Genomic DNA, 12,994 nt, shown 5'->3' with positions numbered 1-12,994 from the left:
GGCAGGAAAGTATGGAGGACATATCAGGCCCAGGACATAGTGCACTCAGCGTCGCTGAGCCGCACTGAACAGATGCACAAAGCCCCTGCATCTATCAGCACGGCTACAGTTTCTCCCTCCGCATGCTTGTTGATGCGTGCGGAGGCTGAGAAACTTCCCTGAGACAGGCAAGTTTGAAATTTGCCACTCGGGGAAGCAGAGGAGCGGTCACATGACCGCTCCCATCCAATGGGTCTGCAGCCGGTCCGGCATTGTAAGCACAGAGGTGTGTGTATGTGTGCGTGCATGCGTGTGTGTGCATGCATGTGTGTGTATGTCTGTGTGGTGTGTGTGTGTATGTGCGCGTGTGTGCGTGTATGTGAATGTGCGCGTGTGTGCGTGTATGTGAATGTGCGCATGTGTGCGTGTATGTGCGTGTATGTGCGTGTGCGCATGTACGCATGCGTATGCGTGTGTGTGTGCGAATATATTTATCAAAGTTGCACAATGTTAATAAATAATTTATTCTCACGCCGTTTTTTTTTTATTTTTAAAATATTATATAATACACACACACACACACACATACACACACACACGTTCCCCAGTGACACACAAACACACAGACCACTTCAAAGTGGCACACACACACACACACACACACACACACACACACACACACACTGACAGCTACCAAGTGACACACACACACAGTGATACCCGCCTCCCAAGCGCGCTGGCTGTCTCCTCTGCCAGGACAGCAAAAAGCTCCTGGTAGAGCGAGCGGCAGCAAGCAAGAGCGAGCAGCAGCACCTAAGTGCCTACTATGTCCCAGGCCTTAGAAAATCAGATAAGGCCAAGAACAGTATAAGGGCATATAAGATATAATGCGGATGGATAACATAATCAGAGAATATGTTATCGGTGAAATATAACATGTTGAAATCACAGTTGCAATTGGGAAAAACAAGACATACATGGGCTTGTCTGGATTTCCTGAAATCTGGTATAAGTGGCTGATCCTGTGTATACTGAATTCAGAATTACTTGGAACTTGTGCCGACGAATTCTCCATTCATAACTTGCTGTGATGCCTATGCTGTAAAGAATGATGATAAAGTGCTGCTGTGCTGTATCTGTCTCTGAATAAACACTGGAACAAAATAATTTGATCCATGGACTTATTGACTACGGTGGCAACCCTTATCTTCAATATGAAGAACCGATGTTCATAGAGAGCAAAGTCTCAATCTTTGCTGATAATACGAAATTGTGTAAGGTAGTAGAATCAGAGCAGGATGGAATTTCTCTCCAGAAGGACTTGGATAGACTGGAAACTTGGGCATGTAAATGGCAAATGATGTTTAATACAGATAAATGTAAGGTTATGTATTTGTGAAACAAGAGTCAACCAGCAACTTACAAATTAAATGTGGATAAATTAGGAGAATCCTTGATGGAGAAGGATTTAGACCATGCTTGTAGACAAAGGGCTTAGCAATAGTGCCCAATGACATGCATTAGGCCTCGTCCATGTTGCCTGCGTGCTTGAGGAAGCGTGCTGACGCGCGCTCCCGCTCAGCACTGAGCCCCTACAGCCGCAATTAGAGCGGCTTTAGTAGGGGCTCACCTGCGCTTCCGCGCGCTTACGGAAGCGCAGGTCTTGGGGGAATTTAAAATTCCCCTGCTTGCCGGCGAGACAGGCCGGTCACGTGAGCGGTTCGCCCAATGAGGGCGAACCAGCTCCGTGACGTCACTGGCCCGCCCCCGGCCAGTGACGCACCCGCCCCCGAACCGCCCCATGACGGCTGCTGAGAGCGCTTGCGGTAAGCAACCGCAAGGCCAGGGAAAGCACTCGCTTTCCCTGAGCCTCAGCACGCCAGCAGTAAGCGTGTCCGAGGCCTTAGCTGCAAAGGTAAACAAGATCTTATCTTGCATTAAACAGGGAATGGCTGGAAGTAAGCCCCTCTATAAAGCATTAGTAAGACTGCACCTTGAATATGGAGTGCAGTTTTGGACACCACTCCAAGAAAAAAAAAGACATTATTGAAATTGTACTGTTTCGAAGAGCCACCAAATTAATAAAGGAGATGGGTAATCTGATTTATGAGGAGAGGCTAGCTAAATTAGATTTGTTTACATTAGAAAAGAGGGGCTATGATAACAAGATAAAAATATATTTCGGGGACAATACAAGAAGCTTTCAAAAGCAACTTTGTACTACCTTCAGCCCAAGGGCAGTACAAATGACACAGGGTCATACCTCAAGGTTGAAGGAAAGGAGATTTCACAAGCAACAAAGGAAAGGGTTATTTACAGTAAGGGCAGTTAAAATGTAGAATTCTTTATCCATGGAGACCGATGGCAGATACAATACAGGCATACCCCGCATTAACGTACGCAATGGGACCGGAGCATGTATGTAAAGTGAAAATGTACGTAAAGTGAAGTATTCCCTTTTTCCCACTTATTGATGCTTGTACTGTACTGCAGTCATCATATACGTGCATAACTGATGTAAATAAAGCATTTGTAACAGGCTCTATAGTCTGCCCACTTCGGTACGGGTAGGGAGCCGGTATTGCTGTTCAGGACGTGCTGACAGGCGCATGCGTGAGCTGGCGTTTGCCTGTTGAGCGATGTGTACTTACTCGCGAGTGTACTTAAAGTGAGTGTCCTTAAATCGGGGTATGCCTGTAAATATTTTTAAAAAATAAAAAAAAAGTTGTACATTTGCTTAAATTTTTTTTTTTTTTAAAGAAGTGTGCCCCGAGCACGCGCATTTTAAGTGAAACTTCGTGTTTTGTCACAGACATCGTATTTGTGATGGTGATGTTTTTAATGATCAAAAACAGAATTTCAGTGCCAAAACGCAAAGAAATTTAACTTAGAATGTACGTGCATACGCAGCGCCTACTGGGCAGACGCACCGAGCGTAAGGCCTCTGCATGCGCCAGGTGCCATAACCGCCTCTTCTGCCAGCTGTGACATTGCTTCCGGGACAGCACTTCTGTCTCCAACAAGATTTACTCAAAGGAAATATTTTCATATGGTAGGTGCCAGCACAGAAGTTTCACTTCAAAAGAAAAGGAATTTACAAAAAAAAAAAGTAAACATGGGAAGGATGTTGATCAAGGGAGAAAAAGCCAATATTTTGTGTCAGGAAGGAACTTAATTCTCCCTTATGAGATATCATTGGATAATATTTCACTGGGGTTTTGTGCTGGCCTGCCTTCCTCTGGATTAATATACTGTAAATACAAATATAGGATATCAGTTGTCTAACTTTAGCATAGGTTGAGCTTGATGGACATCTCTTTTTTTATAACCTAATCTACAATGTAATTATGCAAGTGGTTAAATGCTTATTTTATACATTACTACAGAAAATTCAGTTGAAGCATCATATACAGGTACAAGTTGGAACCAGAGCATTTTTGCCACTTTCTGCACAGAATTTTCTAAATTATTTTGTCACCAACTAAATATGGAGGGATAACCAAAACAGTTGGCTCCAAGCTTTCTTCTTGCCTTTTCAGCAGTTTTGATTTCACATATTCAGTTATTCTTCATTGTTACAGTGTATAAAATCTATTGATATATAAATCTGTAAATCTTGCGTAAATCTGCACTTACATTTTCACATTTAAAAGGTTTACATTTCTTCTTTTTCTTTTTGTTTTTTCCCTTTATGCTCTCTTCTGAACAATTGGCCCAACATTCCACACAACTATCTCGTTCTTCTTCCTCCTTATCACAGTTAACACATGGATCATCTCCTGTCAATGATAAAAGAATGACAATGTCAGAAGCAGCACTTTCAACCGGGAGAAAACTGCTATGAAATACTAATTGTGAACATACCAGCTTCATCGTGGTTGCAAATGCCTTCAGTACAGGCCACATCTGAACCCTCTCGAGTCCCTGGTTCACTGCCCTCCATGCTAGATGAATAGCCACAGTCGCTACCATTAGAATGGGGTGTTAACTCTGGTGTGGAGAGAGTGGAGAAAATAGTGTCGTAAGCAGAAGCTTTGCCAACAAATTATTTTCCACAGGATGACAAGAAAGTTTTTTTTAAGCATGTTACTAAAAATGCACAGGCTCATGTTCTGTTTCATGTAGTTATGACGTGCTAAAAATGTGCCTATGCATGCTAGTCGACATAAGAGCATTGTAAGTTATCAGGTTCCAAAGACACTAACAACTGAAAAGTTATACCAACTATTTCATTTATTTTCTAAATTGATAATACAGTACATTAAAACCATTGTTAACTGAAGAAAAATGATGGCATTAAATAGTTTTAAGGGTTAACAAAACAAATAAGCACATGAACCATAAGAATAGCCCCTTGCCCGACTGTTTCCAGTTCATAATTGTGAACTTTAGCACATTATGACACATGATTAGTATATCAATTTGTGCTTGTATACTGCTTTTACTCTCTTCCATTTGAATTACAAGTAGAAAACGCTAGGGAAAAAAGTAAATGTGGAACAATGTACAAAAGTCCCCATCTGAATGGGAGTGGTTACAGCAGAACGTAGAGCTTTACATGGGACATAGTAATATTGCCCAGTGTCGTTTAATACACATTCATAGAATTCACTATTGTTTGAGCACAGTGTTCTAAATTTGAAGTACGTACCCTTTTTAATTTTGGGAGATCCCAAAAGATTGCCACCATTTGGACACGTGCATGATAAACTGTCATTTGTTACAATAACTTCTACGCAGGTGCCACTGTCTTCTGAGCTGTTGCAGGAATTGCAGCTGGTTTCCATAAAAACAGATGTTTCCTTTAAATAAAACACAAAAACAACAACATTGCTTTACAACAGTAGTAAATAACTAAACAGATCAGTCAGAAAAACATTTTTTTCAAATAATCTGTTGTGTAAAAGATTTAACTATTAGGAATTGCATTTACAGACATTCCTTGAAGGGCATTTATATTATAACAAATGTAACTACCATTTTCCATCTACAAATATAGCCACTGGGTCATCAATAGAAATTTGCTACGTCACCTTAAATAATATAGCTTTCTACTGGACCCCGGAACTAGGCAGATTCTGGTGGCCATATTGTGTCCACTGGACTTTAAATGTTGGGGCACCAAGGATCATTTTCTAGGGAAACCACATTTTTTTTCTATACAGTATGTATGTCTTAGCGCTCACTTCATCTAACCATAATAAAATACTTTATTTTTGGAAAATACATTACACCAGTGATGGGCAAATTATATACCAGAGGCCACAGGTGTGCATCTTCAGCCTCTAAAAGAGCTGCACATAATATATGTACTTATAGCCTTTCCCTAAAACTCCTATTGCCCCATATAACCGGTCAGTATACATCTCTCCCCTCCCTCTCCGTGCTGATCTTTCCCTCCTTGTGCTGATCTCTCACTGTTCCTCCCCTACCTCAATCTCTCTGTCCCTGATCACGACACTGTCTTCAAGTTGTAAGGGATCAGGGAGAGAGGCGGCTAGGGGCCAAAGGTGAAGTCCCTGCAAGTAACATGCGATCAGAGGGCGGGCTACCTGTTGTCCACAAGTGCAGTACATCAATTAACAATGGTTATTTTCACCTTGTTTTTCCGTTTGCAAATGTAAAACAATATTAGCTATATCTCCTTTGAAAACATAGGCTTATATAGCAGACATTTTTTTTGTCAAAATTGAAGCTTTCTAGATCACACAACTTGAATATCTACACAACTTCCAAGTTATGATTAGGCCAATGAAGAAAACAAGGCCATGTCGAAAGAAGCATTTCTTCTGCAGCTCCGTGGATAGCGGTAGAAAACAGATAAACGTACAAGCAAAAATATAAAGAAGATCTTCCAAGAAAGTATGCACAACTGAAGCACTTTAATAGCAATACTAGAGAAATATACAAGAACAAAACATATTTGGAGAAAGCAATAAAGGTTTCAACTACAAACCATATCCTGTTTGTAAACAGTACTCTATTAAAACAAGCAATGCAGCTTTCATAAAGAAACACTTCCTGGTGTTCCACCCAAGCGAGTTGACAAATAAGTGCTTTTGTATTTAGAAAATGTGCTATGCCTTACATTTGTCTGCTTCGTTGCTGCAGATTCTGTAGTTTCTGGAGATGGTGGAATATCACAAACACATTTATTTTTTCGCCTGTTCTTCCTCTTTTGCCGTTTTTTTTCTTGCTTGAGTTCTTGGACTCTCTCCTCTTCTAAAAACTCTTCACACAGCTGTTCTAATCGGCTGATTCCCTGTACTTTCTCCACAGCCATCTGGGTAACACAACAAGGGGATATGTAAAGCAGTTACCCAACACCCCTCCTTGCCACCTTCCCGACGGTTAGCAACACTCTCTCCATTACCATGAGGACCGCTTTGCCCTGTGTGTTTACTCCATTCCCCCAATTTCTTCCCTTACCCCCATCTGTGATGTTTAGGGATAGTGGTAAGGAATTGTATTTATTTATTGTACAATGTAGGCCATTTTAAAAAGACATTTTAAATTGTAATAAAATGTTAAAACGAAATACCATTAGAATGTTTTTAATGCTTTCAAATTAAGTTAGTTATTCTTCTGTTTTCTGTGCCTAGTGTTCTCTTTTTAGGCTTCCCACTCCAGATATTGATCATGATAAACCTCTTGATATGGTTATTGTGAGAAAAAATGTTGTTACTGGGATATGACAGAATACACATCTCTATAGTAGGGTGTTGTACAGCTAAATAGATTCAAGGGATTAGTAGTTTTCAACTTTTATTTTTTAATGTCATGATCGTTAGTTTCACAATTGTGATATTATAAAGTAGTAAACAGAGTTCTTTAATAGTGTTTCAACATTAAATGGTATCACAACCAAAAGAGAAAACTTAAACAGAACCAAAAATTGTTTAACTTATTAGTTCACAGGTTTTAAAGCAAACTGGCAAATATCAGGTAATGTGGCATTTCACTTGGGTCAGTAATGAAAAAGAACACATTTACAGGTCTCAGACAGGCCCACAAACCCACTTCCCAGCCTAATCACACAGCAGAAAGTCCTCCCACTGTAGCCAGAGTTTCTGGCAAATGACATGCAATAAGCACTCAGTGCATCACTTTTTCCTTAGGTCACAATACTACTGTATCTGGGGAAAGAATGCAACAATTATTTCGATACTGCAGCAAGAAAGGCACAACTTTCAACCAGTCCTAAGAACATTTTGCATGCTTTTAAGTTGAAATGTTTCAAGTAGAATATGAAGTTTAAAAAGGAAGTTCAAAAAGAAGTGGAAAAGTGGACATCACCTACTGCTTCTGATTCCTGCTTTTGATCTACGTTGGAAAAGAGGATATCATCTATCTAAGACTGCACATCTCAACACTTAACTATTGCTGTGATGCCGCCTTTATTTTTTATATTTGCTGCAACCGCACTTATTTTCAAATTATGCACTTCCTTCCACCAGTCAGTCTCCTTATGTCTCTAACTCTATTCATATATCTCCATCTCTCCTTTCTTCCCCACTTCTCAGTTCACATGAACTCCTTTCTTACCTGCATCCTCTGTCACCACACAACTATACACCCTGCACTAAATCACACCCCTATAAATCATCCTCACACATCCTCTTTCTATCCATGCTTCTACTCCTTGCTTCTGGGGATATCTCTCCCAATCCTGGTCCCTGCCTTATTTCTACTTGCTCTCGTCCTCGCCTCCCACATACAACTTCTACTCCTTCTGGTGTTAACCCCTCCAACCTCATACCCATCCCCTGCCACCCTCCCTCCTCTCTCCCTTTCTCCTGTGCCCTTTGGAATGCTCGCTCCCTCTCTAACAAGTTCCTCTCTGTGCATGACTTCTTTCTCTCTCACTCCCTGCTTCTCTTTGCTATAACTGAGACCTGGCTCACTCAGTCTGACTCTGCTCTGGAAGCTGCCCTCTCTTATGGTGGCCTTTCCTTCTCCCACACTCCGCGCCTTGATGGCAGGGGTGGAGGTGTGGGGCTCCTGCTCTCCTCTCTCTGCCGTTACCGAACTATTCCTATTCCCCCCTCTCTTGCCTTTCCCTCCTTTGAGGTTCACACTGTCCAGATCTTCTCTCCTCTCCCTGTTCATGTGGCAGTCATGTATCGCCCACCTACCTCTACTCATCCCCCTTCTGCCTTTCTCTCTCACTTTGAATCCTGGCTCTCTTTCTTTCTCTTCTCAGACTCCCCTGTTCTTCTCCTTGGGGACTTCAATTGCCACATTGATGACCCCTCTCTCCCTTGGGCTTCCCGCTTTCTTTCTCTAACCTCTTCTTTTGGCCTTCAACAGTGGACTGCAGCCAGCACCCACAAGGATGGCCACTACTTAGACCTGGTTTTCACTAAAAACTTCAGTCTCTCCGATTTCTCCATTTCCCCTTTTCCTCTCTCTAACCATCACCTCATCTCATTCTCTCTATCTCGCTTCTCCCCTTCTCCACCTCCATCTAACCCCCGGTTCTGCAGAAACCTGCGCTCTATTCACTTACCTGACTTTGAGTCCACGTTACACTCCTCCCTCTCCTCTCTAAGCTCTGCTACAGACCCTGACAAACTGGTCAGGAACTACAACTCTGCCTTGTCCTCCTCTCTTGATCTACATGCCCCGCTTTCTCTCTGCCGCACTCGCCCTTTTAACCCTAGACCCTGGTTAAATTCCCACACGCGCATGCTGCGTTCCTCCACTCGTTCCTCTGAACGCCTATGGAGGAAATCTCAAACTCTCGCAGACTTCCTTCACTACAAATTTATGCTATCCTGTTTCAACTCTGCCCTCTCGCAAGCTAAACAAGCCTACTTTTCTTCACTAATCAACATGCACAAGTCTAACCCACGCCGACTGTTCTCTGTCTTTGATACTCTACTCAAACCACCCTCAGCTGCCTCTCCTTCCTCCATCTCCGCTCAGGACTTTGCTGACTATTTTAAGGAAAAGGTGGAATCCATACGTCAGAACATCCCCTCTGTTTCTTCCTCCCATCCTACACTTCTTCCTAACTCTCCTCCTGCCTTCCTTGACTCTTTTTCCACTGTCTCAGAGGAGGATGTGTCGCTGTTGATCGCCTCCTCTCCCTCTACCACTTGCCCTCTTGACCCCATTCCCTCCCATCTCCTAAAACCTCTTGCTCCTACTATAATCCCTACGCTCACGCACATTTTTAACTCCTCCCTCTGCTCTGGAACCTTTCCATTCTCCTTCAAACATGCAACAGTCATACCATTACTCAAAAACAGCAAGCTTGACCCTACCTGTCTTTCTAACTATCGGCCTGTCTCCCTTCTGCCTTTTGCCTCTAAACTCCTTGAACGTCTTGTATTCGCTCGCTTGCTCCATTTTCTCAACACCTATTCTCTCCTAGACCCTCTACAATCTGGCTTCCGTAATGCTCACTCCACGGAAACAGCCCTCACTAAAATAACGGACGACCTCCATGCTGCCAAAGACAGAGGTCATTACACTCTGCTCATATTACTCGACCTCTCTGCAGCATTTGACACCGTGGACCACCCTCTTCTCCTTCACATTCTCCCTACTCTTGGCATTCGGAACAAAGCTCTATCCTGGATCTCATCCTACCTCTCCCATCGTACTTTCAGTTTCTCTTCTGCTAATACCTCCTCCTCTATTGATCTCTCTGTGGGGGTACCCCAGGGCTCTGTCCTGGGACCTCTTCTCTTTTCTCTGTATACACTCTCTCTAGGTGACCTAATAACATCTTTTGGGTTTAATTATCACCTCTATGCTGACGACACACAAATATATTTCTCAACACCCGACCTTACACCTACTGTACAAACCAAAGTTTCTGAATGCCTCTCTGCTATATCATCCTGGATGGCCCTCCGCCTCCTTAAACTCAACATGGCTAAAACAGAGCTCCTCATACTTCCTCCCAAACCTGGCCTTACTACCTCCTTCCACATTACTGTTGGAACTACGATCATTCACCCAGTAGCCCAAGCACGCTGCCTTGGGGTCACACTCGACTCCTCTCTCACATTTGCCCCTCACATTCAAAACATTTCTAAAACCTGTCGCTTTTTCCTCCGCAATATAACAAAGATACGCCCTTTCCTCTGTTGCTCGACTGCTAAAACTCTGACTCAGGCCCTCATTCTCTCCCGTCTTGATTACTGTAACCTCCTGCTGTCCGGCCTTCCTGCCTCTCACCTGTCTCCCCTACAATCTATCCTTAACGCTGCTGACAGAATCACTCTACTCTTTCCTAGATCTGTCTCAGCATCTCCCCTCATGAAATCCCTCTCCTGGCTTCCGATCAAATCCCGCATCTCACACTCCATTCTTCTCCTCACTTTTAAAGCTTTACACTCTTCTGCCCCTTCCTTACATCTCAGCCCTAATTTCTCGTTATGCACCATCCAGACTCTTGCGTTCTTCTCAAGGATGTCTTCTTTCTACCCCCTTTGTATCTAAAGCCCTCTCCCGCCTTAAACCTTTTTCATTGACTGCCCCTCACCTCTGGAATGCCCTTCCCCTCAGTACCCGACTAGCACCCTCTCTATCCACCTTTAAGACCCACCTTAAGACACACTTGCTTAAAGAAGCATATGAATAGCACTGTGGCTATTCTGAACACATGGCACATAAAGCTTGGCCCCCTGCAGATGCACTTACCAGAACTCCCTCCTACTGTCTCTGTACGTTCTCCCTACCTACCAATTAGACTGTAAGCTCCTCGGAGCAGGGATTCCTCTTCCTTAATGTCTAAAGCACTTATTCCCATGATCTGTTATTTATATTATCTGTTATTTATTTGATTACCACGTGTATTACTGCTGTGAGGCGCTATGTACATTAATGGCGCTATATAAATAAAGACATACAATACAATACAATACAACATTGAAGGTTTTACAAAATGAACTGAATGAATTTATAATAAATTATAATGGAATATGATAAAGCAGTTAAAGGTGAAGCTAATAGTGTGAATAAATAAGCACTGGTGGTTATACTGTAGCTTCCAGACCGTTTCTTGTTAAACACAACTTAATAAAAGCATACAACTATTTAATAGAACTGGGCTCAAATGCATGGCAGTTTTAATAAAATGAAAAACAAAAAAGTCTGGGTGATTTTTTTGGGGCTAACTAGATAAATACGACGAAGCCAGGTTTTCGCAAAAAAAGCAAAAAGAAAATGACACGCAATTTAGAAAACAGAGCCAAATAGTTCTTATCTGTCCGGTTTTATCTGCTGAGAAACCTCTGAATACTAGATCTCTGCCTTTCTTTCATATTTAGGATAGCCAGGTCTATTCAAATGGATTTCAAAATGAATATATGCAGGACAACCAATACAAAAAAAACCAAAGCCATTACCAAAAACTTCATGCTTTAACCATCTACCTTACGTGCCTTTTTTCCAGAAATTGTGCTTTTCTGTACCAAACACATTTTCTGTGTATGAACTAATGACAATTTGACAAAATTATGACCTTTAGGAAAGATAATTTTTTTTGTAAGCTTTTCAAAGTAAAAAACAGCTGTGATAACTTCTCCAAGCTGAGATGACAGGTACAAAAGGAGGCCTGCAAGTCTCCTTTATACCAGTAAGCCCAAGCCATAGCTTTCTGAAAACTTCTCAGGTGGATACCAAGATACCAAAACTCATCTTTTATTGAGGCAGAAAATGACCTTCCCCCTGAATTCTTGTTAATGATGTCATCCAAGGCTTCACCAAAAGTGCAAGGGCTTCAAGCCACAATTGCCTCCTTGTCGCTATGAATTGAGCGAATGATCTTGCCACCAACCAAAATGACATCTATGAATGCATCACAATTTATTTTTTAATATATACACATACACTTAAGAATAAAAAGGGCCCCTTTTATATTTCGCAATTTCTTGCAGAAAAATCTAATTTTCATTAAAATGTTAGCAATGATAGGTCTGTCACAGTAATTATTGCATTTAAGAATTATTTGATTATCTAATAAATAATCTTTGGAATGGATGAAAGCATGTGGCATCAAATGCTTAGTTGCAAAATGGTGTTTAGAGAAGATAAGCACTTTATCAAGTGCTTGAGACGGAGCAAGAATTAAGGTCCAAAACGCTTACAGAAAATGTTTCCTGGTAAAGGATGGTCACTAGGTCTAAAAAACGAATTCATAAAACCAGGTATCTGTCAGGAGTGAGAGCAGCTGGATCAACTTGTTATCGATGCAATGACAGTGGCGCTTATTTTCAGGAGTGCGTTTTAGCAGGACATTTTTAGAAAACACTTTGAAACTTTATAGGAATCTTAGTGTTTCAGATTACACAGCAATATGACCTAACACTGCTCACCTCAGTAAGTGCATTAATAATATACAATATGGACGGTGCATAAAGGGAAAGCCTAAAGCAATATGAACAAACAGGGAGTAGAATCACCCGAAAGAACCTTATTTGCGCACTGAGTCCATCCGGTATTATAGGATCTAGTAACATAATTGTTCAGTAAATATGTAACTAACTGGAAACCAGGTACAGATAACCTATATTAACCATTCCCATCACTGTAGGAGAACGGGTACCAGTAACAGCCAATATATGGCCAAAGTAACAATTTTATTGGTATTATAACATCGACACAAGAACATACAGTGAAAAAAATAATAATAATATATATATATATATATATATATATATATATATATATAAAGCCTATAGGGAACCATGTTAAAAATGGTTTTTGAGGCAAAAAGTGGCACTGTGTGCTCATTTGCATGTCATTTCCCAGAATCCCTTGCTGCAGTGGAAGTGCTGTATGCTGGGTGATAATGGTGAAAGGTGGGGTTGCAGACCTGCCTAAGACATGCAGATGAGCATACAGTTGTATTTGCATATATACAGTGGTCGACAAATCACCAAAAAATCTACTCGCCACACAAAAAAATCTACTCACCACCTAGTACCAAACGTGTGCTGCTTGGGCCAATAGGAGCTCGCCACGATGTTAAATCCACTCGCCCAGGGCGAGTAAATGT

General features: G+C 41.7%; 1 protein-coding gene across 7 annotated transcripts in view; it reads right to left on the bottom strand.

Moving 5' to 3' along the window:
• The window catches only part of GGNBP2 (gametogenetin binding protein 2), a 186,805-nt gene that overhangs the window by 33,036 nt on the left and 140,775 nt on the right, over window positions 1-12,994 (bottom strand). For 6 of the 7 annotated variants that reach the window (XM_075589491.1, XM_075589485.1, XM_075589484.1 and 3 more), the window contains 4 exons: window positions 6,068-6,262; window positions 4,631-4,781; window positions 3,844-3,969; window positions 3,616-3,758 (listed from right to left, as the gene is read on the bottom strand). In XM_075589491.1, coding sequence (XP_075445606.1) covers window positions 3,616-3,758; window positions 3,844-3,969; window positions 4,631-4,781; window positions 6,068-6,262 — 615 coding nt within the window. The remainder of the gene's footprint in view (window positions 1-3,615; window positions 3,759-3,843; window positions 3,970-4,630; window positions 4,782-6,067; window positions 6,263-12,994) is intronic. The other variant, XM_075589490.1, reaches the window with a different exon arrangement.

The sequence above is a fragment of the Ascaphus truei genome, chromosome 3 (genome assembly GCF_040206685.1).
Source record: "Ascaphus truei isolate aAscTru1 chromosome 3, aAscTru1.hap1, whole genome shotgun sequence".
Lineage (NCBI taxonomy): Eukaryota > Metazoa > Chordata > Amphibia > Anura > Ascaphidae > Ascaphus > Ascaphus truei.
The sequence above is the reverse complement of the archived record's forward strand: the minus strand, read 5'-3'. Positions and strand labels throughout refer to the sequence as shown.